The sequence below is a fragment of the Glycine max genome, chromosome 10 (genome assembly GCF_000004515.6).
Source record: "Glycine max cultivar Williams 82 chromosome 10, Glycine_max_v4.0, whole genome shotgun sequence".
Taxonomy (NCBI): domain Eukaryota; kingdom Viridiplantae; phylum Streptophyta; class Magnoliopsida; order Fabales; family Fabaceae; genus Glycine; species Glycine max.
Genome location: NC_038246.2, coordinates 48,442,838 through 48,468,634, shown reverse-complemented (window position 1 = coordinate 48,468,634; position 25,797 = coordinate 48,442,838). Strand labels below are relative to the sequence as shown.

Below are 25,797 nucleotides of genomic sequence, written 5' to 3'. Positions count from 1 at the left end.
TTATTTTATTTATCAATTTAAACATATATGGCAATAACATTATGCAAAAAAAAAATAACGATTCAACATAAACTAATCCCTACTTTAAAATATAAATTTAATAACCATATATTTTTAATATAAAAACTTACTATGTCAATCAATTAAAAAATATTATTATATGATTTTAACGTAATTGTTATAAAAGTAAAATTACATACTATACTGTTTGGGAACCAAAAGTATAAGAGAGTGTCATTAGTGAATAGTATGGAGCAGTTAATAATTTAATCATTATCATCATTTATAAGAGATGATAAATAACATTCAATTTATAACATTAACATTACATATACTAACTTTATCATTAAAATTCTTTTTCAAACATCTCACCCCACACTAAAAAAAGATTTAAGACTAAAGAGAAATCAACTTTATACAGATCAAACGAGTGAAGAATGTGATAAAAACACATAGTAACTTATCTCAATTAAGAGAATTTTTTTTAGAGCGAGTATCTCTTTCAAAAATAAGATCGAGGAAACTAGTTTTCCCATCCAACCTTTGAAATTAACAATTGATCATAAAATATATTTGCATTTTAATTCTAACATTTTTATTTACGAAGGAACAAGATACTTGAGAAATCAGTAGTAGTCAGAATTAGGCAAATAATTAAGGGTGTGTTTGATTTGTATTTTCATTTCCTGTTTTTATTTTCTGATCATTTTCAAAATATTAAAATTCTGAAAACATGTTATTTTTAACTTTTTGTTTTCATGAAATAAAGATACTGAAAATTTATGATATATTGACTTTTTGTCTTTTTGTATTTTTAGATTTGTTTAATATTATCATCTTTCACTTTACCATTCAACTGAAAATATTGAAAACGAGATTTTATTGTTTTCATTTTATGTTATTTCTTGTTTTTATTTTCATTGAAAATAATATAAAAAATCCAACAAAAACACATTTTCAATGAAAGTAAAAATCAAAGATAACCAAATCAAACACACCTCAGTAACCAAATGCCAGCTGTTTCATAATATCAATCTGCCAATAAATAAATACACGCGCACAAATGCCTTTTAATTAAAGTCGTGCCTGCCGGTTTATAAACTATTTGGCTAATTTATATATATATATATACTCCCAAATGATCAATTATACTACTCTGTACAAAAAAAAAAAATCAATTATACAGGCGAATACATATTATATTTTTCGATCTAAAATGCAGACGCATGCAATGCCAGAAACAGAATCTCATTTTTCTTACGGCCATCCGATGTATATAAATAAATAAAACCAGAAGAAATGCACAATGATAAGTTATTTAGATTTTATTTGAATACACTTGTCAACTAGAACACACAGGAATATAAAAAAAAAAAATTTAAGTTGAATCAATTTTTGTACTTCATTTTTTTTTATAGAAGTGTCTGCTTTAACTTTAGAAACAGTTGCAATTTTTACAAGAAGGTCTCCTGGAGACTGGAGTGCCAAGATTTTATTCCTTTGTTTGAGCTCCTACTTCAGCAGCACGGAGTGTGTATTGTCTAATATGCCAATGGTCGAGTCCAAATACAATAATCAATAGACATATATACCCAATTCTATTATCATTGGTTGATATCAACCTTATTACCCAAATAATTTGTAGGAAAATAGTATGAATTTGAATATAAAAGTATTAATTTACTCTTCAACCGATCAATTCAAATATAATCTTAATGATATAGGAAGAATGATATCTTCGTTTGGGCAGCAACATTATTGGAGTATTGACTGAGCCAAAATAATAATATCATTTGAAAAAAGTATATATGCAATATATGCTTTAAAAATAACAAAATATGAAAAAAAATATTTACATTTTATTGTTGTTTGATTTTTAGAGAATTTGAGACCCACAATCAAGATAATATATAATTAGAATTTAACAATTAAATCAATAAAATTTATATTTTATATAAAGTTATTTACAATATAACTGTTGGTGTAAAAACATATGATTGTAATTTGACTTCTTCCTATATATAATTACAAAGATAATATTAAATTATTCGATGATTAGATTGACTACTTTTGTATTTTATAAAAAAAGTTATTACTTTATTTATTTAAGTGTTAGTGTCAAATGTTAATTGATTATATTTTATATTAAAGGAGTTTAATTCAATTGATTAAATAATCCATGTGAATTTTATACATTCTTTAATATATATCTTTAATTTTTATAGATAAAAAAAAACTAATCATGTCTCATAACAAAGTTATTTCTTTGAGTATTTTGACTCATCATTGGATTTTTTTTATCATATAACAACCTAATAAGCTTTGACACCAAATTTTATTGATCTATTTTTATTTAATCCAAGGGTTGAAATCTAACACGGTGTACATTGCTAACATGCACAGACTTATTTTATATGTGTGTGATATTAGATTCCCTTTTCTTAATTAGCATCTTCGATTTTCATCAATTAGCTTTGAAGATTCCCCTGCTAGCTACTACCTAATCTACAGATTTATTAGCAAAAATTTTGCAATTTCGATTTTTGTTAACAGTATGAATAAATAAATAAAGAATATTAAACTTTTTTTTAATTATAAATAATTATGAACATAAGTGTAGTTTTTTTAAGGTATCTAACTCGAGTGGGAAACTAATAATTCATTCGAGTAAGAAACAATATAATTAGACCCTTTTACCGAGCCCAAACTTTTGCACCCTTTTGAGAAGTCAACTTGCCAGTTGCCATTGCATCCAATTCTTGCTAGATAATTTGGGTTTAGTTTAGATTTTATTATTTTAATGTGCAGCATAATATCTTTTTTAAACACATAATGATAATTTTATCAATTTATCATACTTTAAAAATTAAATAGGAAAAATGGACAGCTATTTTATTGGGATATATAGCAGTAATAATATCTATATAGAATTTACGTTTACAAACTTTGACAAATTCTCGTAAAAGTCATAATTTATTATGTAATCATCTCGTTGCTTATGAAGATTTTTATTTTTGATCATTCGCTTATGAAGAATTTATAAAGACAAAGTATGTATACAATAAAATTACATATATTTGTAGGTGATAGCTGTGAATCGCAAGATGTAGTGTGCATTTTTTTTTGTTGCCGATTTTGTAAAGTAAAAAATGTTACGAACTTGCGTTAAAAATTACGAATTATTTTATTTTGTTGAAATCAAAATGTATTATTTTTATTTAGATATATAATTTAGAATTCATTGGCACAAGTCTGGTGCCAAATGTTAGATGATCATGTTTATAATATTTTTCAATTTATTTTGGGTTGAATATAGTATTACTTCCTACATGAGGCCCATAATAATTTGTCCGTATCATGTGTTTGGGACAATGTCACAATTCCTGCTATCCTATGCATGAACTAAGAGCAAGATACTTACGCGTAGAAAACGCCAGGGACAATGGTGATTGGTGGGATAGCGACACAACTACTTTCCAAGTACTATGTATATCCTCCCTTTCTTTTGCACCATTTTTTCAAAAATAAAATAAATGATTTATTTATTTTAAATAAACTTCTTCATAAGTATTTATAAGGAGAAAAAAGGACAAAATAAACTAAAATTAACTTATCCAACTTAACTTTTTGAGAAGTTAAATTAAAAAGCTTGTATAAAAATTAAGTGTATAAATTGATTTTCTCTCAATTTATTTTACATCCTTACTTTCTTATAATTGGAGCTTCTCCCCTATTGTTACATTGTTGGCCACTTAAAATGTAAGCACATGTGTAGTCCCAAAAAAGCTTATCGTCATTACAATACAACAAACCTAAACCCAAATGCTTCTCTAATTTTACGTCTTGGATAATTATTTTTGACATTTAGATTCTTTTTTGTGTGTTTAGTCAAAAAAGATTATTTTTGTGTGTGAATGTAAAACAACAAATATAAAAAGTTGATTACTTTTTACATCAATTCTATAGACAAAGTCAATATATAAAGCTTATTTTCTAAATTGATTGTGATCACAATAGATAATTTATTCTTCCTTAATATACAATACAATCCAGTATGAAAATTATAAATACATAGTTATCATCAAATATAGAATATACCCTGAACAACTACATTTCATTATAGTACATCTCGTATATCAAAAGGAAACTACAATAACAATTACATGTCTACCTCTTGTTTAATCCTGTAAAATAAAAATTCAATTTATTCTGCTAAGGCAACCCACCCCCCCCCCCCCCCCCCCCCCTCCCTCTTTTATTCCATATTTCTTTGATCAAACCTTTTACTCAAATTATATTCATTATTTTTTTGTCAAAGTTATCACCATTGCTTTGTACGTTACACTACTCGTTTTCTATTGGCTTTCTAGGTTTGGTTCAATAGAAAATGTGTGTTCAACTGTACAAAATTGGTAAAAGATTTGACAGGAAGAATATAATTTAAGTACAAGGTTTACCATCACAAAAATGTGAAACAAAAAGAGAGAAAGGAAATGTGTCTTTTCATAATAATATTTAAAATTGTAATTACCTAAAAATATTTTGTCTAAAAAAACATATAAAATTATATAAACATGTCTTTCTATGTTATTTTTTAATTTAATAATTGGTTGAAATTATAATTTTAGTAAACACGTTTAATTAAAAAAAATAACTAAACATCTTTTAATTAAAAATTAGTGTATGCCTTTTCAACTTAATTTTAGTTAACTTATCAACTATTTTTATCAAATATAACTTTTATATACAGACTTATTATCAAAATTATTGGGAAAAATTTAAATAACAATGCTTTGAGACAAACCAATAAAATGGCCTCAACACACAACATGTTAGTTAAATATAGGTTCCAAATATTAACAAAATAGAGTCATGAGTCAAGGGAACTCAATGCGTTTTAGACTGCTTCGGAGGGTACATGAATCAAGTTGGCAGGACAATACAGTCACTGTCCGATTCCAATTAAATTAGGTATTTAGAATGTCTGACAGATATGAGACACCATCACGCCTAGAGCTCAATTCCTTCAATTTTTCATGTCAATGTCATTTTCGTTTGTTCTGTCTAACACAAATAATGCTTTTTATATTAATATCATATTCATGGCCAGCCTCAAAGTCTCAAAATTGACATTTTTTTCATTCTCTTTATTTGTCTCTAATAATGTACCAAGTCCCACACTAGTGTCTCTTTCAGCAGCAATACTTGATCATTGTATTTCTTTCTAATCTGAGGGGAATTATAAGCCCCATTCAAGGATTATTATTATTATTTTAATAGAAATCAAGTTCATGAGTTCTAAGTTATAACTGGCCCCATCAAGGACTACTGCAAATTAATTTCAGGGTATTAGTACTTTGTCAGCGCTTAATTCTTTCCATTGATGAATGGGATCTTTTTCCATACATGAATCCAATCCCTTTTTGGCATTACCTTCGGTAGTTAGGTTGTTGAGTATAAATATACTAGTAATGCTCCCTCTTTTCCAATCATTAGAATATTGAAACAAACCAAGTTTCTTATGTTCAGTTACTTGCATACTACTATATCACCCTAAAACAAGAGAACCCTTTCTTCTCGGGTTTTAAAAGAAAGAACAAAAAAATGGAACCTGTTCAATTGATTTCTGAAGAATGGGGTTCTCTTTGTGGATTTCACACAACTGAAGAAGCTGACTTCATGGCTCAGTTGTTTGGTTGCAACACTTTAGTCACAGAAAAGCACTGTGGAAATACCACTCTTGGCTTTTGGCCTGGGCATGATGAGTCCACAATAGTGGCCATGACAGACACTAATAGCAACTCATACCTTCCTCCAAACGTTACAGATACTAATTTTTTGTGTTTCTCACAAGGGAGTAGCTCCAGTACTGATAATAGTGGTAATAATATCTTTTCCATTACAAGTAGTGGAGCCTACTCCTGTGATCCAGAAGCAAACTTTGATTCTGTGTCCATGGTTTTGTGCCTTGGAGATGCCAAATTTAGTCCCCATAGTTTTCAATGTGATGACAACTCAAGCCAACAGATAAATGAAAACACTGATGAAGAGTCAAGTCTAGACCCATGGAAGTTGGCTATTGCTGACAATAATTCGCAGGCTAAGAGGGAGTATGAAATGATGGTTTCTGAACCTGTAGAAGTGGATAGAAGCAGAAACCTGGAGAACCTAGCAAAAAGACTAAAGAGTTCAATAGAGGTAGAATGAAACAAAGTTAAAAATTCTGCTAGCTAGTGCTATCATTATGTGTATTTCTATTTATTTTTTCTTCAGAATGTTTGAGTTATGTTGTTTAGTTGTTTACTTTTGTTTGATTCTGATCATGTAGGTTTCAAAAACATTGAGGAGTGCTAAATCAGGGAAAAATTCAAAATCTGCTTCAGTGAGCAACGATGAAGATGATAGAAGCTTGAGCCTCCAAGCCCAAAGGAATAGCTGTTTTTCACAGAGTGACTCTAATGCTTATCTGGAGCCAAATGGAGGGGCATCAAAAGATCCTGCACCTCCCAATTTGCATAGAAAATCAAGAGCAACTACCGGTGCTGCCACTGATCCACAGAGCCTCTATGCAAGAGTATGTCACCCTCTTGAAAGGCCTTTCTTCAATAAAATCACAATGTCAACTGCACATGTATGATCACTGTGTTAATAAATAATAATAATAAGGTTTTAAAATATGGTCCACCACCATGATTTCGGCTGCAAGGTCAAGGTTTTAGTGTTTTTCACTACTGTAAAAGCCTTTACAAAATATCAGTTCTATTTGTCCACAAATTTTCACAATATGAAAGATTGTAATAAAACTACTATCATGATTGTGACCGTAGTTTAAAACCTTAATAGCAATGTAGTCTTTGCCCTCAGATAAATAAACATCTTCCATTATGCCTAAAGGGTTTTTCCTCTTGTGTTGTGCAGAAGAGAAGAGAAAGAATAAATGAAAGGTTGAGAATACTGCAAAATCTTGTTCCCAACGGAACTAAGGTAACACTCTCTGGCAATTGAACTATTGCTTAACAACTTGGTTAAGGTGCTCAAATTCTCAAACTCTTTCTTCGTAAATTATAGGTGGATATCAGCACCATGCTTGAGGAAGCTGTCCAATACGTTAAGTTTTTACAGCTCCAAATTAAGGTAACGACTAGGAAAACCTTCCCTTATAAATTTAGCTGAGTGCAAAGATATTTTCCATTTTGCAAAAGATAGTGATTATTAATTCATTTTGTTTTCTGACATTTTTTATTTGGATGAAACAGCTTCTGAGCTCTGACGATCTGTGGATGTATGCTCCAATTGCTTACAATGGAATAAACATTGGACTAGACCTCAGTATTTCTCCAACTAAAGGAATATCAATGTGATAGCATAGCAATTGAAGAGGATATAATATTTCATTAACTTAAATTGCCACTTTATGATGTTTTTGTTAACTCATTTGTATAATGGGGTTGAATCCTTCAAACTATGGTCGGGATTAATTAATCAAACAAGCCCTTTCGAGAAAAGAGATATTAATTTGAGTTAACTTGGTAATTCCTTAAGCAAACAATTTGGAGGAGTAGAATATCCGCACATTTCAGCCTTTACTTCTTTTCGCAATATATGTCATACATCAATGACTTTTAATAAGTTAATTACATGCTTTTCACTTAAATTTTCTGCAAAATTACCGAGAAAGTTTAGATAAATCTATAATTTGAGTTAACTGGATATTAACGATGAGTATAAATTTGGATCACGTGGCATGGTAAAACTAAAAGTAATTATTTTTTTTTTGAATTTGTTATATTTTGCCTACTTTCTATTTCGTTTTTTATTTAATAACGGCCAACGGGGATCGTGACAATTCTGTTTGTATATGATTTATTTATTTATTTTCAGTGGTGTACGGAGCACGATGTATATATTTAATTATTTATAATTATGTATAGAGCTATCTAAAATACTAATTTATTGAAACATGCTGTATATATCTCCAGCCCTTATTTAACTTTTAAAAGAAATAATTTATTGATCACCTGGTTCCAGGACAACTTGGCCACCATGAATAAATTTAATCAAATGTTATACCAACTAATAGGAGACGCAAACACAGGTCGTTATGATGGTTTGGTTATGTTTGTACCATCCGTGCTACCCTATTCATTTTTTTTTATTGGAATGTAACAATATTATTAATCTTATTCATTAAAAAATAATTAAATTTAAATACATTTTTCTCCTATAAATTACTGAGACCAAATTAAAATAAAAAATTATAGACAAAATATAATTAAACTTAATAAATTATGAAAACAAAAAATATATTTAAATTAAATAAATACATTTAAGGGCTATGAATGATGATGAACTGTCGAAGGTCTTGAGACCACACCTTATATGCAAACATGTTCCAACAAGTTCTACTAAAGATTTAGGTACTGAGGAGAGAATATACATTGAATCTAAAATTAATAATAACTTAATATATGATATGATGTGTTAGCTGTAAAATAAAAAGAGAAAGTATTACCAACAAAGGTTGGTCCAGATCGTGATCTCTCAAATTTAGTTCATCTAATTTTTTTTATTAAGAAAAGAGAAAGTATTATCTTTAGAGAAAGAAGATGCTATACATTTTTATTTCCGAAAGCAAGGTATTCCTATAGTTAAACATTATGAAACTAACTCTCTAGGCGTTGAAATTACTGAAGTAAGTTTTATGCTTTCCTAACAAAACCTGTATACTAAAATTATCAAGTCATATTAACAGTGATGTATAATTAGATGATATAAAATATTTTATATTACATTCCACGTTAAACTCTAACATTTATTCATATTCATATTAATACTAAATCATAATTATAATTAAATAAGAAAAAAATCTTAAAACATAAGATACGTGAAAATTAATCTTAAAAGGTAATTTAAGATATGTAAATTACTTTAAGATACCACCAATATTATCATTGGATATTTTTCGTATATTTTAATATTCCCCCTCTCCTGTCAAAAAAAATACTCCCCCTCTAATCAAAGTTTTATTGAGCTTTAACAAAAAATAAACCCATGATGCACATCTAGGACTAGGATTTAAGATTGGAAATGATACCGGTAATACATTCCATATATTCTAATCTTCATATTTGTGAGTACTCTGTCATCTTGAAAATCGTTACAGCTAGAACAAGATTCAACTCTGATGAATGTCTCCCTAACCTAACATAATGAATTTACTTGTTTATGGCCATGATTGCCTGTCAACAATTAACCATCTGATAAATCACAAATTCACAACCTTCATGGACAATAACCATGTGTATCCTCTCTAATCGCAAAAAAAAAAAAAAAAAAAAAACCGAGATTATTAGGTATTTGGGGTTGTGCTCAACTGATAGTATATAACAATGTAATACAAAATAAAAGTACTAGCACATGGCTTAAATTCATGTTGAAAGTCCATTGAGGTAATAACACCGTAATTCCTAGCTAAGGCTTGTAGCATCAGTGATCTTATTCAGAACATTCTTAAATTTGAGTTTAAGAGGAATCTTACGGCAGGTAGAATCTCTCATCTAATCAAACGGGCACTCACGTACTCACAAAGGATATACTAAAATACAACAAATCTCGTTAATCGAAATCTGAGAAGGAATATATTGTTGTCCATATATTCCAATACCATAAACATAAAATACAATTGAGAATATAGAACACTGCCCTGAAACCAGAACTAATCTTCATATATAAATGTTTAATTTTGCAATTTTTTTCTGGCCTACTTCACATCTGGATTACATCCCAGATTCCCAACTCAGCATTAACATAAAATGCTAAACTCGGTTAGGAGAATCTCGCATTATATTCATCCACGTAATGTATGCAAAATCTGTAACTGAAAACTGAGTTGAAACCATGAAGGGAATGTGGTAGGTTTTTAACAGCTCTAGAGGGGACACAAACACAGTTAGCAGATAATGCTGTCTAGATTTGAAAACAGTTTTAGAATGTCTAGACTTACCTCCACGATCTCAACTCTCAAGCCGTCCTTCTAGCATACGTCATTTTTATTTTGTCCAAGACATAATAATTCATATAATATCATATTCAAGGCCAACCCCACGTCTTAACAGGTGTAATTCTCTTTATAAAACCCTTCCAAATCTCCTAATTCTCACTCACAAATACTTAAATATTATGCTTCTCTCTCATCTGTGGGAGGAATTTTTTGGTCTAGGAAATCTGTATAGGGGTTAATAATGATATATATTCATATTCTAATGTAAACCAAAAACACTTGGAACTGGGACCTCTTCAGTTATAAGTGGTCCCATCAAGGATTTTTGCATATTGATTTAAGGGTGTAGGACTTTGTCAGATGTTAATTATTGCCAATTATGAATTGAGATTTTTTATATGGATGAAGTCAATCCTTAGTGGTTTATGGTTTCTGCTTGTTGGGTATAAATAGAGCACTGTTCTCATTCTACAAGTGGGGCTTCTTCTACAATAACAATAGAAAAAGAAGAGCCACACCAAAGAAGGAAAAAAAATGGATCCTGTTGAGCAAATTTCTGAAGAGTGGAGTTCTCTTAGTGGATTCTACACAGCTGAGGAAGCTAACTTTATGAGCCAGTTGCTTGGTAACTGCTCACTCCCTGAGAACCTGTGTGGAAATTTCAATTTGGGAATTCCATCTGCAATATGGCCTGGCCATGAATCCACTATAGTGAGCGTGACAGGAATCAATGAAAGTCCATATTTTCATGCAAATGGTGATAACAATAATAATAATTATTTATGTTTTTCACAAGGAAGTAGCTCCACTGCTGATAGTAGCAATATTTTTCCTACTACAAGTGGTAATAGTTACACTTTGAATGATCCAGTGGCCAACATTGGCTACATGTCCACGGATTTTGCCAATTTAGGCCCATGTAATGTTCAAGGGAGTGACAGCCAACAGTTAAATGAAAACACCCATGAAGAGTTAGGTCTAGAGGTTATTGCTGACAAGAAATTGCAGGATCGCCAGGAATGTGAAGTACTTGTTTCTGAAGCAGCAGAAGAGGATATAAACACCAATCTGGAGAAGTCAGGAAAAAGATCTAGGTGCTCAATGCAGGTAGAATAACATGTTATTATATTTTTTTTATTAATAAATCATTTACTACTTCTGTTTCTTAGTTCTATAGTAATATAGTTAATTAGTTATACAATTATATAAGCATTTCCTTTTCCTGCAGGATTTATGGTATGTGTTTGATTTTGTGTGGTTCTTCTTATCATGATTTATTGATTTCATAGGTGCGAAAGAGCAAGAAAAATGTTAAACCTGTGAAGAAACCAAAATCTGATTCTATAAGTAACTCTGAAGAGGGTAGAAGTCCTCATCTTCAGGGTTGCTGCTCAGAGAATGATGACTCCAGTGCTTCTCAGGAGCTAAATGGAGGAGGATCTTCAAGTTTGAGCCTGGAGGATTCTACATCTCTTAAGTTAAAGGGGAAAAAATCAACAGCTAATAGAGGTTCTGCTACTGATCCACAGAGTGTATATGCAAGGGTATGTCCTTTGCCAAGTACTAATCCTTGCTAATAATTAAATGATCTTGTATTGTTGTCCTTGTACTGTGAAGTATGGAAGGATTAGATCTCAAGAGATTTTTCCTTTTGTACAATGCAGAGAAGAAGAGAAAGAATAAATGAAAGGTTGAAAATCCTACAAAACCTTGTCCCCAATGGAACCAAGGTATATATAGCTCTCTCAATAGCAATATCCAACTACTGTCAAAATCAAACAAGTGGTTAAGATGCTGAATTTTGCTCCCTCATGAATTGCAGGTGGATATCAGCACCATGCTTGAGGAAGCTGTCCAATATGTGAAGTTTTTGCAGCTCCAAATTAAGGTAACAAAACAACTACTTGAGGATCCTCCTTAGTCATTACTTTGCATCCAAATCTTAAAGAAATATAGAGAGACTCATTCGTGTTTCCCTAAATTGTAATGTCAATTTAACAGCTTCTGAGCTCTGATGATCTCTGGATGTACTCTCCCATTGCTTACAATGGAATGAACATTGGACTAGACCTCAATATTACCCCAACCAAACAACCATAAATATATTGGCAGCAGCAATTTGAGAGCTGAGGGTGCCCTTTTCTGATGTTTCTGTTCTATTATGTATTAACTGGCATTTAATTGTAAGGAAGTATGAGATTAATTAATCAAGCGATCCTTGTGTATTTTTTAACTGAGACATTTATTGGCTGTTTACTCGTGATTTTTTTTTTATAATTTATGTTTGCTTCCACCGATTTGATAGTGTGTTAGGGTTATCTAGATTCTAGAGCAATGACGTTCACCCAGAATAGAGTGATAGTTAACTGAGTTTCTAAGTGGACTATTTGTCACCGCAAGTTGTTTGGAAAAATTAAGAGATGGTCCCAGATAAAAGTAAACGATTCCTTATTTTTCCAAGTTTGGAAGCCACTTCAATGAGATGTATTTTACTTTAAAAAAAAAACTATGTTAGATTAAATTTCTTCGTTAAATTTAACTGAACTTCCTATTTGAAAGTACAATTTACAAGATTTTGATAAACTCTATGAATTTTCCAAAACTTATCATTTATTTGTTAAAATTTGAATATTTTTCAAAAAATTCATAGAATCTATTAAAATATTCTTAATCCATAAAATACTTTCAAATCATATTTATTATAAATCTATTAAAATTTAAACTATAAAATTTTAATCATAAAAAAGTCTTTTAAGAAAAACTGAAAAATCATTACATCTCTAAAAAAATTTCCAGACTTATGTCAAAATAATTTTTTAAAATTTTAATCGAATAACTCCTTTAGTATGTCTAAAAGAGTATGGTATCAACACTTCTCTATAATTTGTTTCTTTTTTTCATTTTTAGGCTTATTAATTTGCCTTTTATAACTTATTCCTTCCAGAAGCATTAAATAAATTTTCAAATTATATCATTAACATCTAATAAATCATGATTAAGTATTTTTATACTTTTTAATATTTCCTTCTAGAGTGTTAAGCGGCCGTGCCATCCCATGTTAGATGTTCAGCCAAAAAGAGTATGGGAGAATCATAACAATGAAGACTAAGGATTGGAGTTTTCCAGCCATGATAAGGAGCTAGCCAGATCGAGCAAACGCATAAGGCGATACATTGAGGTTTGGAGGTGTATATGATTCTGTTAATTAGTTGTGAATAAAGTACAATGGTGCACTCCTTTTTATAATGTTGTTCAGATGCCCATAAGTTGCAAATTCTATCTAACGTAGTTTTTTGCGTTATTTTTTCGCTTCATCTTTGATAGAGTTCAAAACTTGGAGGAAAAACATTAGCAAATTGAAAGGTGTCAGCCACTCGTAGTTTATGGGCACTATAAGACTAGCCGAATACTACAAATTGCATGCCACATGCTACGAAAATAATTTCCATCTTACAGCTTGACCTCATAATCATTAATTGGAGTCAAAGAATAAGAACAAATATGTTCGCTCCTACTAAAAAGTATTTTTCCCTTTAAATTCAGCAAGGGCTTATGTTCATGTATAAATCAGAGATAAAATCACTAATTCTTAAATTCATTACCATTCTCATAATAATTGGATTGCAATTTCATGAAGTCTTGCCACATAAAATGACAAAACTAAAATTACGTTATTGTTATCATTTACTCAAATCAAATGATGACAAGCGCATATGGGTGCCATGCCTGATTAGAAAGAATCCACAAACAAATTGATAGGGGAGAGGTTGAGGGAGAACACCCCGCCAATCAGTGGAAGAAAAAAAACAATTTTAATTTAAGCCTGTACTGAAAAATCACGAAAGGTTACAATCACAAGTGTGGAACTCAAGAAGTCACATGAACAGAAATCCTAGAATCTAGTGAAATGAAATAACTTAAAAAAGTCTGGCCTAAATTAAGTATACTATTTGCTACATCCCCAATAAAAACGTAGGATAACTATCTAATTCTGAACCTTTTATTGTCCATATGATACAGTCTATCAAATTCAAATGCTCAGAATCTGAACTCAAAGGGGTACACAGGGTAAGCCACACCCAGGCTTCACAGAGTATTTCCTTTTACGCTCTTTCTTCGCTCACGTGATTTACAATTTCTCCTTGGCTGTCCAAGGGCATATACTGTGCCATGATGGCTCTGATTTCAGAATCCATATATGACTGCAAAAACACCAACAAAAATACCGGTAAATGGCAAACGTCATGTTCTCATATTTGAGTTTCTAACAAGTCTCAGATGATACGAAATTTAATCATTTCATTGCATGCCACAATGCTATATAATTTTAGAATTGAATAAAATAAGGCATCTAAATATCAAATAGCATCACCAAACTGAGAATGTGATAAAGCTTACCCTTATTCTATATTTGTACACAAGGTATGCCCCTGCAGCAGCCACAACTAAGCCAATTAAAATAACCCAAAAAGCAGCCCAAGCTGATCTTCCCTCCTGACTGGCAGTTTTACCTGCAGAATACCAGTAGGAAATAAATGAAACCAAGCAATTCAAATGCCATGCAAGTAAAAGAATATCAAGTGCATTAATAACTCACTTATGCAAGTGTCGTGGTCCCTTATATACAAAAGATCCCCACTGCAAGTGCAGTCATAGCTTCCCCAAGTATTCTTGCAGCTACATTCAGGGCACTGACAAGCTTTCTTCTCTTTGCATTCGTCAATGTCTGAAAGGATGAGGCAAAAAAGAGTTCAGATATTTTGCTTTTAGTTATGATGAAAAGATTCAAAGGTATCATCAATTAACAATGCCAAGGCAAAGGATTAATACAAGTACACAACTACTTTAACAGTGAGATTAAGTTAAAATATGGTTTCTCCAGGGATAATTTGCATAAAAGCCAGTTTCACTACTGAGACAGCTATATGTCTTCCTCTTTTGAGAAATTTTTATCATCCTCAGGTCTCGATTTAGTTCAAAATGTTTTACACTAGAAGTTTATGTATGTATGTATGTGCATGTACAACAAAATTAAAAACAGGATCCAGGATTCAATCTGGGGAAAACATAATAATGTAAGACACCATAAGTATATCTCACCTTCACAATTTTTGACACCATCACCTTTAAAGCCTGCAGGACACTTGCATTTAACCCCTCCATCATCCTGTCCATGAAGCAAGGAAAATTTATGTCACAATTTAGTTTCTATTATAGATTTACAAACCATGCAGAGTAAAGTGTCAACATTCAAGAACTTAGTAATTACTAACCGAACAAGCAGAATATGCATGTCCATTCCTAGCTTCATGCCAACAACCTCCATTGTTTATCTTGCAATGCCCAGGTCCACTAGCTGCAAACCCAGAAGAGACTAGTTGAATAAAACTATGAATACATAAAAAAAAAAGTTTAATTATTCTATAGTCTATATTATAGTGGCATGGAGCCACCTCCCTACAAAATTATACCAGATAGCAGGATGGACGCTATTGTGAACTCTAGAAAACAATATTCATAGGGAAGAACCAAGAAGAAAGGGGAACACAAAGTCTTCACGTTCTCGTAAAAAAAAGGAACTTCATTTGGGGGGGGGGGGGGCATATTACATTTTGGCAAAAAAGTGGGGAATTAAAGTGGGAAGAAAGAAGCATTATTAGGGGCAGTGATGTAAAACCCTTATAATAGGAAAAGCATAAGCGAAAAATGGTGAACTTAATTGAAATGACTTAAAAATTAAAATAAATTAAGATAAAAACAAATAGAATAGGAAAAGAGAGCGAAAGGTGGGCTTAATCAAACAGGCATAAAAGATAAAAAAAGATTAAAAACAGTTTAAAAGAAATTTAAAAAAATAGGAAAAAGTAACTGACAACAATTAATTGGTGGGCTTATTTGAACAAGCTTAAAAGTAATTGTTGTTTTTTTTGTTAATGGGGGGATTCGAACCCACGACCTCCCCCTCCAAATACAATAGGAAAAAGAGAGCAAAAGGTGGGCTTAATCAAACAGGCATAAAAGATAAAAAAAGCAGTTTAAAAGAAATTAAAAAAATAGGAAAAAGTAACCGACAACAATTGATAGATGGGCTTACTCAAACAGGCTTAAAAGTAATTGTTAGTTTTTTGTTAGTGGGGGATTCGAACCCACAATCTCTCCCCCCTCACCACCAAGCCAACCTTATAACCCCTACTAAAACTAAATTATCACCACACCATTTTACCCAATGCACGTAACTGATGGCAATAAGTAAACATTTAACCCAGGAACCAGTAAATTTCATTTAAGCGTAACATTTTCAAAATAAAAATAGGAAATTATGACAGTGACTTTTATGCACAAGATGATCATGGATTACTGTTCATAATGTTAAATATGAATCCTTCTAATTTCATCCTTTTTTTCTCAATTACAAATAACATGAACAAAACTCTATATAGCTTAAATGAAACCTGCACAGGTTGTATATCCGTCTCCTTTAAATTGCACACCATCCACCAGGGGGCATTCACATACTCTCCCACGGAACGTATCCTGAGAAATTATTCACATATAATCAGAAATACAGAAAACTGGAACCAGGAATGCTCTTTTGCTAGATTATTATTTCATTAAAGTACAAATACCTTGCATGCGGTGATGTTAGCTACTTTATCCTGCCAACAACCACCATTATTCTCCAAACACTCATTTGTCTCCACATCTGCCGAGAGAAGATTTGCAACCCAAAAAACAATTCAGGTTCAAAACTAACAAGTAAACAAAAATAGATCCCCCCACAACCAAAAGAAAGTCAGCATTTACCACTGCTCAAACAAACAGCTGGTTCGGTAGTTTCTTCAAAACCAGCACAGATAGCTTTCATAACAGCACCTTTCTCCAATTTTCCTGTAACAAAAAATGAATGCTTAAGAATTGGAAATCCAGATCAATACCTATCAGAGAAGCATACAGTACAAACCTCGATACTGTCTATTATTGACAACTAGAGTAGGCAATATGGTAACATCACCTCGTGACCCCTTACCAACCTACAAATATTAGTTTGTTAAAAATCTATATATAACAATCTGATGTGAAACCAATTAAATGCTAACATAAAATAAAAATAAAAAACTAATTAATGAAATAAAGGAGTACTTGGGCATCTTGCTCTTCTTTCAAAACAGGATTTTCAGAATCAGCATTTGGATCTCCCATGCACCTTTCAATCTTTTTAATATCAAGGCCTGCAGATATTGAATAATCATATTTGAGATACTGAATAATCATAATTGAGAAGTCATCCTCAACCACTAAAGGAAAACATGATAAGCAAATAATAGATTCACTTGCCAAGTGATTCAATGACAGCATCAGCACATTTCTTGTTATACTTTTTCTCCTTCATTGGGCATCTAATTTGAAAATCAGTGACATAGTCCCACCACACCCAAGGCTTTTTGGTTTCATTTGCCACCTTGAAGACACATAGCTGCCTTAAATTTTCAATAACCACATCTTTCCCATCATAACCAGTGCTGAAATCTTGCTCAGGATCCGGAGCACAATATCTTCCATGATTTATGCACTGGGACTTGCACTGTTTGCTCAATGTAAATGCCTGAGGACAGTACCAAGTTATATAATGGGGTGTAAATTGAGTATAACCACCTTTCTCCAATATCTGTGCCGCACCCTTAAAATCTTTCACAAATTCCATCAACATATCACATTTAACTCCACACTCGTCATTGCTGTTGGTCCACAATTCATACTCCACACGGTCGTCCGGGTGGGGGACAGCCTCTCTCCAATCAAGATTGACGTTGACCATATCCCCATTACTTATGGCAACCTTCAACTTTTCACCAAAACTTTTCTCAATGAGAGCAGATGGTATTGTTATGTTCTCTATGTATTTTGCAGATGACCCATCCTCCTCAGGAGTGTCCATGGTTATCAACTTTTCCTCAATATCATCCGAAACAAGAACAGCAGAAGCTCCAGCCTTCTGTGCATTCCATACCTTCAAAGCAAAGAAGCAATCTGCAAAAGGAACACATAAAAACCACTTAGAATGCACCCAAGCAACATATCAAGACTTGGTCATACTTACAGCATGACACTTGTGTAAAAGCAAATCACAAATTTGAACTCATTGGTAATTGTGTATGTTTGGATGAATGTTCATAAAATTAATTTTGAAATGATTAATTTTGGTTAAAATTGATTTTAAGGTGAAGTGATTAATGTTTGAATGTTTTTATTTTGCAAGCAGGTTAGCCATAAAACTCAGTATAATGCTACCTAGAGTTGTTTCAACTCAACCAATTCTAGACCGAGAATCAATTCCATGACACAGAACCAAATGCATGAACATTTACCTAAAATCACGTTAGTTGCTCTTTTTTAAGTAATTGTGCACGATCAAACATGAATCCAAACACATCCGAAATAAAACCTAAGACCCGTCTTTATCTATCAATTCATTCAAAAAAACTAATGGGGCAACAATTATTCTTTCCAAGAAGACAAGAACAAGCAATAGCAAAACCCCATGAACCAAAAATCAAGGCAGTGCACCTAAGCCGACAAAAAGAGAACAACTTCAGCTCAAACCAACTAGCAAAACATTCAACCGATGAACCAAAAACACTTCTCAAGCAAAGCAAAACCACAGAAACAAAAAATACACCCTAAAATCAGACCAGCAGCAGAACCTGAAACCTTCAAATCAGACATGTAAAAAATCAAGGTAAGGGAATCTTACTTCCTCGATCGAGCAAAACGATAGTGGGAAGAGCACCGGGTTTGGATTTGAAGGAAATGCCATACTCATCGAACTCCTTGCAACCCTTTTTGTTGTCCTTTGGGTACAACACGTTCCCGGCCATGCTGCCACCGTATTGGGGTATCCCGAAGTTCCCAATCGCGCTATCGTGCGTGCCCTTGATGTCGTCCGGCGACGTCACCGTCAAGCTGTTCTTCTCCACCACGAATTTCGCCATAGATGGCGGCGGCGAAAGGAACAGCACCAGAAACCCTAGAAAGACGCACAGCGAAGATCTCCGAAGCTTCATTTTGGGAACACCCAGAGAGCGATCAGCACTGGGTTTTCCGAATTCCAAAATGGGTCGGCTTCAGAGATCGCTTCTGGGAAGAAAAAAGGGTAAAAATTGAACCTTTTACTTTCTTCTCGCAGTTTCTTATCAAACAAAAAACAAAGAACAAAAAAAGAAGAAAAAGGAAGTGGGATTTTTATTTTTTTTGTCAAAGAAAAGAAAGTTGGGTTGGGTAATTGAGTTGCGTATTTATATTCAGAAAATGAAGTATCGCGCAGCAGTGTAAAACAGAGGACTTGGAGACACGGAAACGCAAAGATCGTTCTCTCTGTTGAGTCCAATGAGACAAAGACAAGAACAAAATTACTACTAACTAACTACTCTTCTTAAGTCTTAACCATTAAGCATATAGTACACTCCTAAACTTATTTATTTTCTTACTAGATTATTGAATACATATATATAGTTGATGAGGTAGAAAATTTGAGGGTTAGGTTTTCTTAAATCTTACATACGTGCCGTATACAGCGTCCAATCAAAAAAAGAAAACATACCGTGTACAGGATAGATACCTCCGTATCTCAACGCCAAAAGCATTAAAGAATAAGATTAAAAATTTAATCATGATTAGACGAGTTTTAATAATAAAAAATAGGTTTCCTTAAAAAAAATAGTTTAAATATAATTTGAATGACATGAAAAAGAAGGTAAAAGTCCTATATAACAATTCATAAAAACATTTTTATTTACCTAGATGCATATTATATCTTATTTTATTTTAACTAGTATTTTTTAGCTTGTACAATGCATATGATAAATATTTATTTGATATAATTTATAATAAATATTTTTTGAATATATAAGTTATGTTATAATTAAAATCTGTAATAAATAAATATTTATATTAATCACAGGAATTAAAATTATGTGCTTCATGTGCCCTGAATAATTAAACTCTTATATTATACAGTAAGATATGTTATTATAAAAATAAAATAAATTGCTATATGAAAATTTTGGTCACCTAACCCACTTCACTTTCCCTTCATCGAGAGTGTCAATGACTCACGATCTCCTATCTGTTTTTTTTTTTAAAACACGATCTCTCATGTTCCGTTCAGGAATATTAAAATAATAGTGGGAGAAAAAGAAAAAGAAAAAAAGCAAAAAAAATTACATGTGAATGAAAATTGTGTTATAGTCAAGGAAATCCAGGTGAGTTTGATTAAATATGATGCAATAAATTATTATAAACATTTGTCTTTATTTTTATAGGAAACAAAAAACAACAACAACAATGTTATAGTGGAATCCTGATACGATCCAGGGACCACAAACTCCTTAAGGTGTGGTTTCCTTCCTTAGATTTTTCTTTGCTTGCGTGTCTTTACTCTTGTTAGCCTCTTTTTTAACATGTCTTTTGTTTTCCTCTTCAAACCTAAAGGCTACTTCCTGTCCAAGTGTTTTCAACACGTTTTCTAGAGGACAAGGATGGACGGGAATTTATCAATTTGTTTCTTTCTACGAATAGTATTTTCTTAATAGGTTTTATGTTCATCTTGGCAATACACATTTTTCTTTTCAAAATCAAACTTATCTTCCTTTCCTTATATTTTTCATAGAAATGAAAATTGAATTTTCAAGTATTAGTATTAATAAGAACCTTAATACAGAATGATATATACTCAAAAGTGTAATGACTAACATACGAATACACCATCCTTATTAAAAAAATAATAATAACTTAGTTAGCTTGTCTCCTAATAAATTTAATTCCAAGTTTATATAACTACACAGACTATACCAACAGGTCAAATGAATTGCTGGACAGAATTTCTGTTAATTCTATCAACTACTACCTGCCAGTCCATTTCAAAAGATGCATAATTTAGGCTCACATCCTCTGCCCAACAATTTATTAATTATTATCAACTAATATTTCTATCGTTAGATCTAATAGTTGATCATTTTTATTCTTTTTCCTTTTTCCCAGTTTGTCCCTCTCTCTCAGCTTCGTGTTCATTGATCAACTCTGTGCCGCACCTTTGCTAGCCACCGCAATAATCAGATCGAGAAATACAAGATAATACAGATCAAGAAAACCAACAACAAAAAATAAGAAAAACTCTCATATTGAAAAAGCCTTAACAGATAAAAAAACGAGATTTGGAAAACCGTGGAGAGAAGAAGAAGAGGATAGACAGATGGAAAAAGCAAAAATGAAAAAAAAACAGTGATTATTTAAAATTTAAAATATCTAATGGTCTCAATTGATTTCTCTACTGTTATTTTTTCAGTTATTCTTGTGTTATTAATGTAATTATGTTAATATTTAATTTTATGATTTAATTTTAAAATTATATAATTTTTAAGGAACAATAAAAGAACACCTACAAAAGAGACAAGACAGGAGCCAAGTTCTCTATCTATCTCATGAAACTTTAGTCTCGCACAGTTCCTCGCTATCGAAGTTCGCACGCCGACGAATTTTCACCAAGTGTGTTATGGATTTGTGTGACCGTGATTTCTGACAATTACTTCTCACTTTTTATCCTTAATTTATTTATTAACAAATAAAATTTAAGAACTTGCATTTCATGCTTATTCGGAACAGGTTCTCTCGTACCATTTAGCAATGCTCAGAAAGGAAAATATATACTTTTAAATAAGAACTAATAATTACAAATTATAATTTAAAATATCTTTCATTATTAATATCTATTATTAAAATTTACCCAATTATTCAATCATATATTATTGCATATGATAAATTTATTAAGTTCTGTAATAATTTTCTTAATAATCGTTTCAAAAGAAATTTTTATTTACTTTACGGTACATGGTAATTAAAGTCCTATTGGTATTTAATTGCACGCAGAAAACGTATCATATTAAAAAAATATGAGCATGTTCATAACGTGTCGGAGGGCTTTATAACCGTTGTTTAACATCGACAGTAATCCTTGCTGACACTTGGACCAATACTATATAGGACACGCTCATATTTTCATCACTTGTGTTTGATTTGAAAGATCAAAATAATATACAACAAGATTTTTGTGTTTTTATGGGAGACTCAGATCTCTTAAATTTTATTTTAATTTTAAAAAATTCTTTAATTTCCATCTTCTCTGCATATTATTAACCGTATTTAACATAATAAATAAATAATTATGTTACTTAAACATATAGATTTCTTAATCATACGTATAAAGAAAACTTCCAACTATTTTAAATTTCATGTATTGATATTTAGTCTCATAACTTCAGATTAAAAAAATACCAACAAAATTCTATGCTTGAAAGAATCACGAAAATATAAGTAATTAGTTATAAATATGTTCACCTTCATAAATAAGAATAAATCTAATCGTTTTTAAACTTTTCTATGATAATTAACGGTAAATATGTTATTTAAAAAACCAAAGAATAACTAAGCATATTTTATAAAAAAAAATAAAAAAAAAAAATTCTGAGATGTGAATATACCGAAAACGAACTGTTCTTTATACCAAAAGCTATCTAATTAAGGAGTAATTGATCTCTCAAAGCCTCAGACTAGATAACCATGTATTTAAAAAAAAAAAAAAAAAACTAGCAAAACAAGTACCGAAATTTGAAATTTAGTTGACTAATCAAAGCATGCCTTAAAACTTTGCCAAAGGACTTGGATGATTGGTGGTGCATATAAGTGTCTTGGATGGATTATCCTTAATAGAAGCGTGTACTTTATGTGCTTTGTCTTCAAAGGCACCCTACCATGACATGAGTACCTCTTTCACTTATACATCTTAGATTCATATGTACTAGTAGCTTATTTGCCAAGAAATATTTATTAGATCGTTAATTACTTGGCAACATTGACACTAGCTTCGTTAGCTGTTCATATTTTGCAACGTCATATCAACAATCCAATCACAACCATGTGAAGCATCATGTTCATAATTTCATTGACAAACCATAAACCTACATTAATTGTTGTTACCCAGCAATTATTGCTGGCACTCTCTAAGTTTATCAAGATAGATATATGTTGGACCATATGTAGAACACCACTGATGCCATGCCACGACCAGAGACGACGCTTTTGTTTTGTTTAAGCATCTTAGTATCATTACATACGTATTATTCAATCGACAAGCGAGAACCTTTTAGCATGAAAAGGAGAAAAAAAGAACAAAACCTTAGGCTCAAACTTGTGGTATATAAATCTTAAGCACTTCATGGTATCCCAAACTTAGGGCCAGGGACACGTTTTGACAAAAAGCTGGTGCCAGCAGTGATACTATCAGCTGCAAGCTTCAATGCAAGTTTGTGGCAAAAGATGGGGCAGGTTGTGTCAACCGAGGCTAAAGCAATGTATAATGTGGACTTGGCTGGTTTGACATTTTGCAGTCCCAATGTGAATGTGTTCCGTGACCCTAGGTGGGGGCGTGGCCAGGAAACTCCAGGGGAGGATCCCTTGGTGGTGTCTAGATATGCTGTTAAGTATGTTCGTGGCTTACAAGAAGTGAAGGATGAAGCAAGTGCTAAAGCTTATAGGCTTAAGGTTTCAAGCTGTTGTAAGCATTATACTGCTTATGACCTTGACAACTGGAAAGGCATTCATCGCTTCCATTTTGATGCAAAGGTAAAGAGGAAAACGAATACGAAACAAACTTATTTCGATCAAACATGCATGAGTAATTGGATAGTGATGAAAAAGTTTGAGAAATATGATGCAGGGGTGCAAGAACTTGCTCTTGATATTGTTAGTGTTTTGTTTTTATTGACAAATATTAGTTGTTAGTATGGTTAGTTTTTTATTATTAAAAGTTCTGATTTGGGTATTTACTAGCACCAAGGTGTCCATGAAACACTTTCCTGTCAGTATGTATAGCTAAGAAGCTCAATTATTTTGAGGAAAATGGTGCATGGACACTAGTGTGTTACTAGATAGAAGAGAAAAATGTTAATATGATAAATGATATGACAAGAAGAGAGAGAGAGAGAGAAAAATAAAGAATGTCAATTAGGTGTATTGTTGTCAAATAATTGTGCTTGTTGCAGGTGACAAAGCAAGACTTGGAGGATACGGACCAGCCTCCGTTCAAGAGTTGTGTGGTGGAGGGTCACGTTAGCAGTGCTGTGTTCTTATAATAGAGTGAAGGGATTCCTACGTGTGCCGATCCAGACCTTCTCAAAGGAGTAATAAGAGGACAGTGGGGTCTAGACGGGTTTGTCTTACATCCCTAACAAGTCATTTGATTTTGTTTATGCATAACAATTTCTACCTTTTGCTGGCCATCAAGACCTATATATTAATGACACAGTTTAAGGCACCCAATTCTTTGCATTTTTAATTTGAGATAACCAAGTGAAGCTTCCTCATGTTTCCTGCTTTCCTTACAGATGTATTGTTTCAGATTGTGATTCAGTGGAAGTCTATTACAACGCAATTCATTACACCGCAACTCCTGAAGATGCAGTGGCTCTTGCACTGAAAGCAGGTAGAACTATGGTTACAGCTGCACAAAGTTCTGCACTTTTTTGATAAGGAGGAAAAAACAATTGAGTGGTTTTGGATAATTGATTGGTATCTTATCATGCAGGTTTAAACATGACTGTGGTGATTTTTTGAAAAAAATACACTGCAAATGCAGTAAACTTGGAAAAAGTAGATGTAGCAACTGTAGACCAGGCCTTGGTGTACAACTACATAGTCATAATGAGATTGGGCTTCTTTGATGACCCCAAATCACTTCCATTTGCAAACCTTGGACCATCTGACGTGTGTACTAAAGACAATCAGCAACTGGCTCTAGATGCTGCAAAGCAAGGAATAGTTTTGCTGGAAAATAATAATAATGGAACTTTTGCCTTATCCCAAACCAACATTAAAAAAATGGCTGTGATTGGACCAAATGCTAATGCCACCACAGTTATGATTAGCAACTATGCCGGCATACCTTGCCGCTACACTAGCCCTTTACAAGGACTACAGAAGTACACATCTTCCGTAAATTATGCACCTGGTTGTAGCAATGTTAAATGTGGTAATCAGAGCCTCATTGCATCAGCAGTTAAGGCAGCAGCCTCTGCTGATGCAGTGGTGTTGGTAGTTGGATTAGACCAATCTATTGAAGCAGAGGGCCTGGATAGAGAGAACCTGAGTTTACCTGGTTTTCAACAGAAGCTTGTGAAAGATGTTGCTTCTGCTACCAAAGGAAAAGTTATTTAAGTCATAATGACAGCTGGTCCAATTGACATTTCTTTCACTAAAAGTGTTAGTAACATAGGGGGGATATTGTGGGTTGGTTATCCCGGCCAAACCGGAGGGGATGCCATAGCCCAAGTAATATTTGGAGACTACAACCCAGGTATTATTTTTAAAGAGTATACAAGTTGTGGTGGGGATGACAGAGTTTTTAACAGTGAAAATTGATATATGCTAACTGCTAAGTAATGTGGATAATGATGGCAAAAGAAACTTGGTCATTGGACAACACGCCATTTTCGTTGGACCTTCCAGTGAAACTCAGGTTAGACACCACAATGATGTCAAACTTTCAGGTAGTGTGAATGGAAAAGAACTCGTGTCTGGATGAATCCAATAAGAGAACTTTGCTAGCAGCTCCAAGTCATAGCAATAATACAATGATTTTGATAACAGTATGTGGAAGTGGAAGATATGAGATATCATATGATGGATCGGATACTATGTATTAGATAATAAATACAAATCATAATGACATATTATAACATCTCGAAGAA

The 25,797-nt window shown here is 32.3% G+C and overlaps 3 protein-coding genes, 1 non-coding gene and 1 pseudogene across 4 annotated transcripts; 4 read left to right on the top strand and 1 right to left on the bottom strand.

Moving 5' to 3' along the window:
• The first annotated feature begins 5,509 nt into the window (after positions 1 to 5,509).
• On the top strand, positions 5,510 to 6,637 carry LOC121172687 (transcription factor RSL2). Its single transcript, XM_041006231.1, has 2 exons — positions 5,510 to 6,198; positions 6,329 to 6,637. The coding sequence occupies exons 1-2, from the start codon at positions 5,605 to 5,607 to the stop codon at positions 6,635 to 6,637; spliced, it is 903 nt and encodes a 300-aa protein (XP_040862165.1). The 5' UTR covers positions 5,510 to 5,604.
• Positions 6,638 to 6,923: 286 nt separating this feature from the next.
• Positions 6,924 to 7,485, top strand: LOC100802191 (uncharacterized). The gene is made up of 3 exons (XR_005886748.1): positions 6,924 to 6,984; positions 7,069 to 7,134; positions 7,257 to 7,485. It is a non-coding gene; the product is annotated as an uncharacterized protein (transcript).
• A 2,991-nt stretch (positions 7,486 to 10,476) lies between these two features.
• LOC100805192 (transcription factor bHLH84) lies at positions 10,477 to 12,239 on the top strand. The gene is made up of 5 exons (XM_003536531.5): positions 10,477 to 11,107; positions 11,290 to 11,544; positions 11,665 to 11,730; positions 11,823 to 11,888; positions 12,002 to 12,239. The coding sequence occupies exons 1-5, from the start codon at positions 10,535 to 10,537 to the stop codon at positions 12,098 to 12,100; spliced, it is 1,059 nt and encodes a 352-aa protein (XP_003536579.1). The 5' UTR covers positions 10,477 to 10,534; the 3' UTR covers positions 12,101 to 12,239.
• A 1,554-nt stretch (positions 12,240 to 13,793) lies between these two features.
• LOC100803958 (vacuolar-sorting receptor 1) lies at positions 13,794 to 19,476 on the bottom strand. The gene is made up of 12 exons (XM_003536528.5): positions 18,753 to 19,476; positions 17,336 to 18,028; positions 17,141 to 17,229; positions 16,962 to 17,031; positions 16,805 to 16,888; positions 16,627 to 16,703; positions 16,453 to 16,534; positions 15,274 to 15,356; positions 15,101 to 15,167; positions 14,598 to 14,726; positions 14,399 to 14,511; positions 13,794 to 14,202 (listed from the first exon to the last, which is right to left on the bottom strand). Exons 1-12 carry the CDS (start codon positions 19,060 to 19,062, stop codon positions 14,104 to 14,106), a joined length of 1,896 nt encoding a protein of 631 aa, XP_003536576.1. The 5' UTR covers positions 19,063 to 19,476; the 3' UTR covers positions 13,794 to 14,103.
• Positions 19,112 to 25,569, top strand: LOC100801661 (probable beta-D-xylosidase 5; annotated as a pseudogene).
• The last annotated feature ends 228 nt before the right edge of the window (positions 25,570 to 25,797 follow it).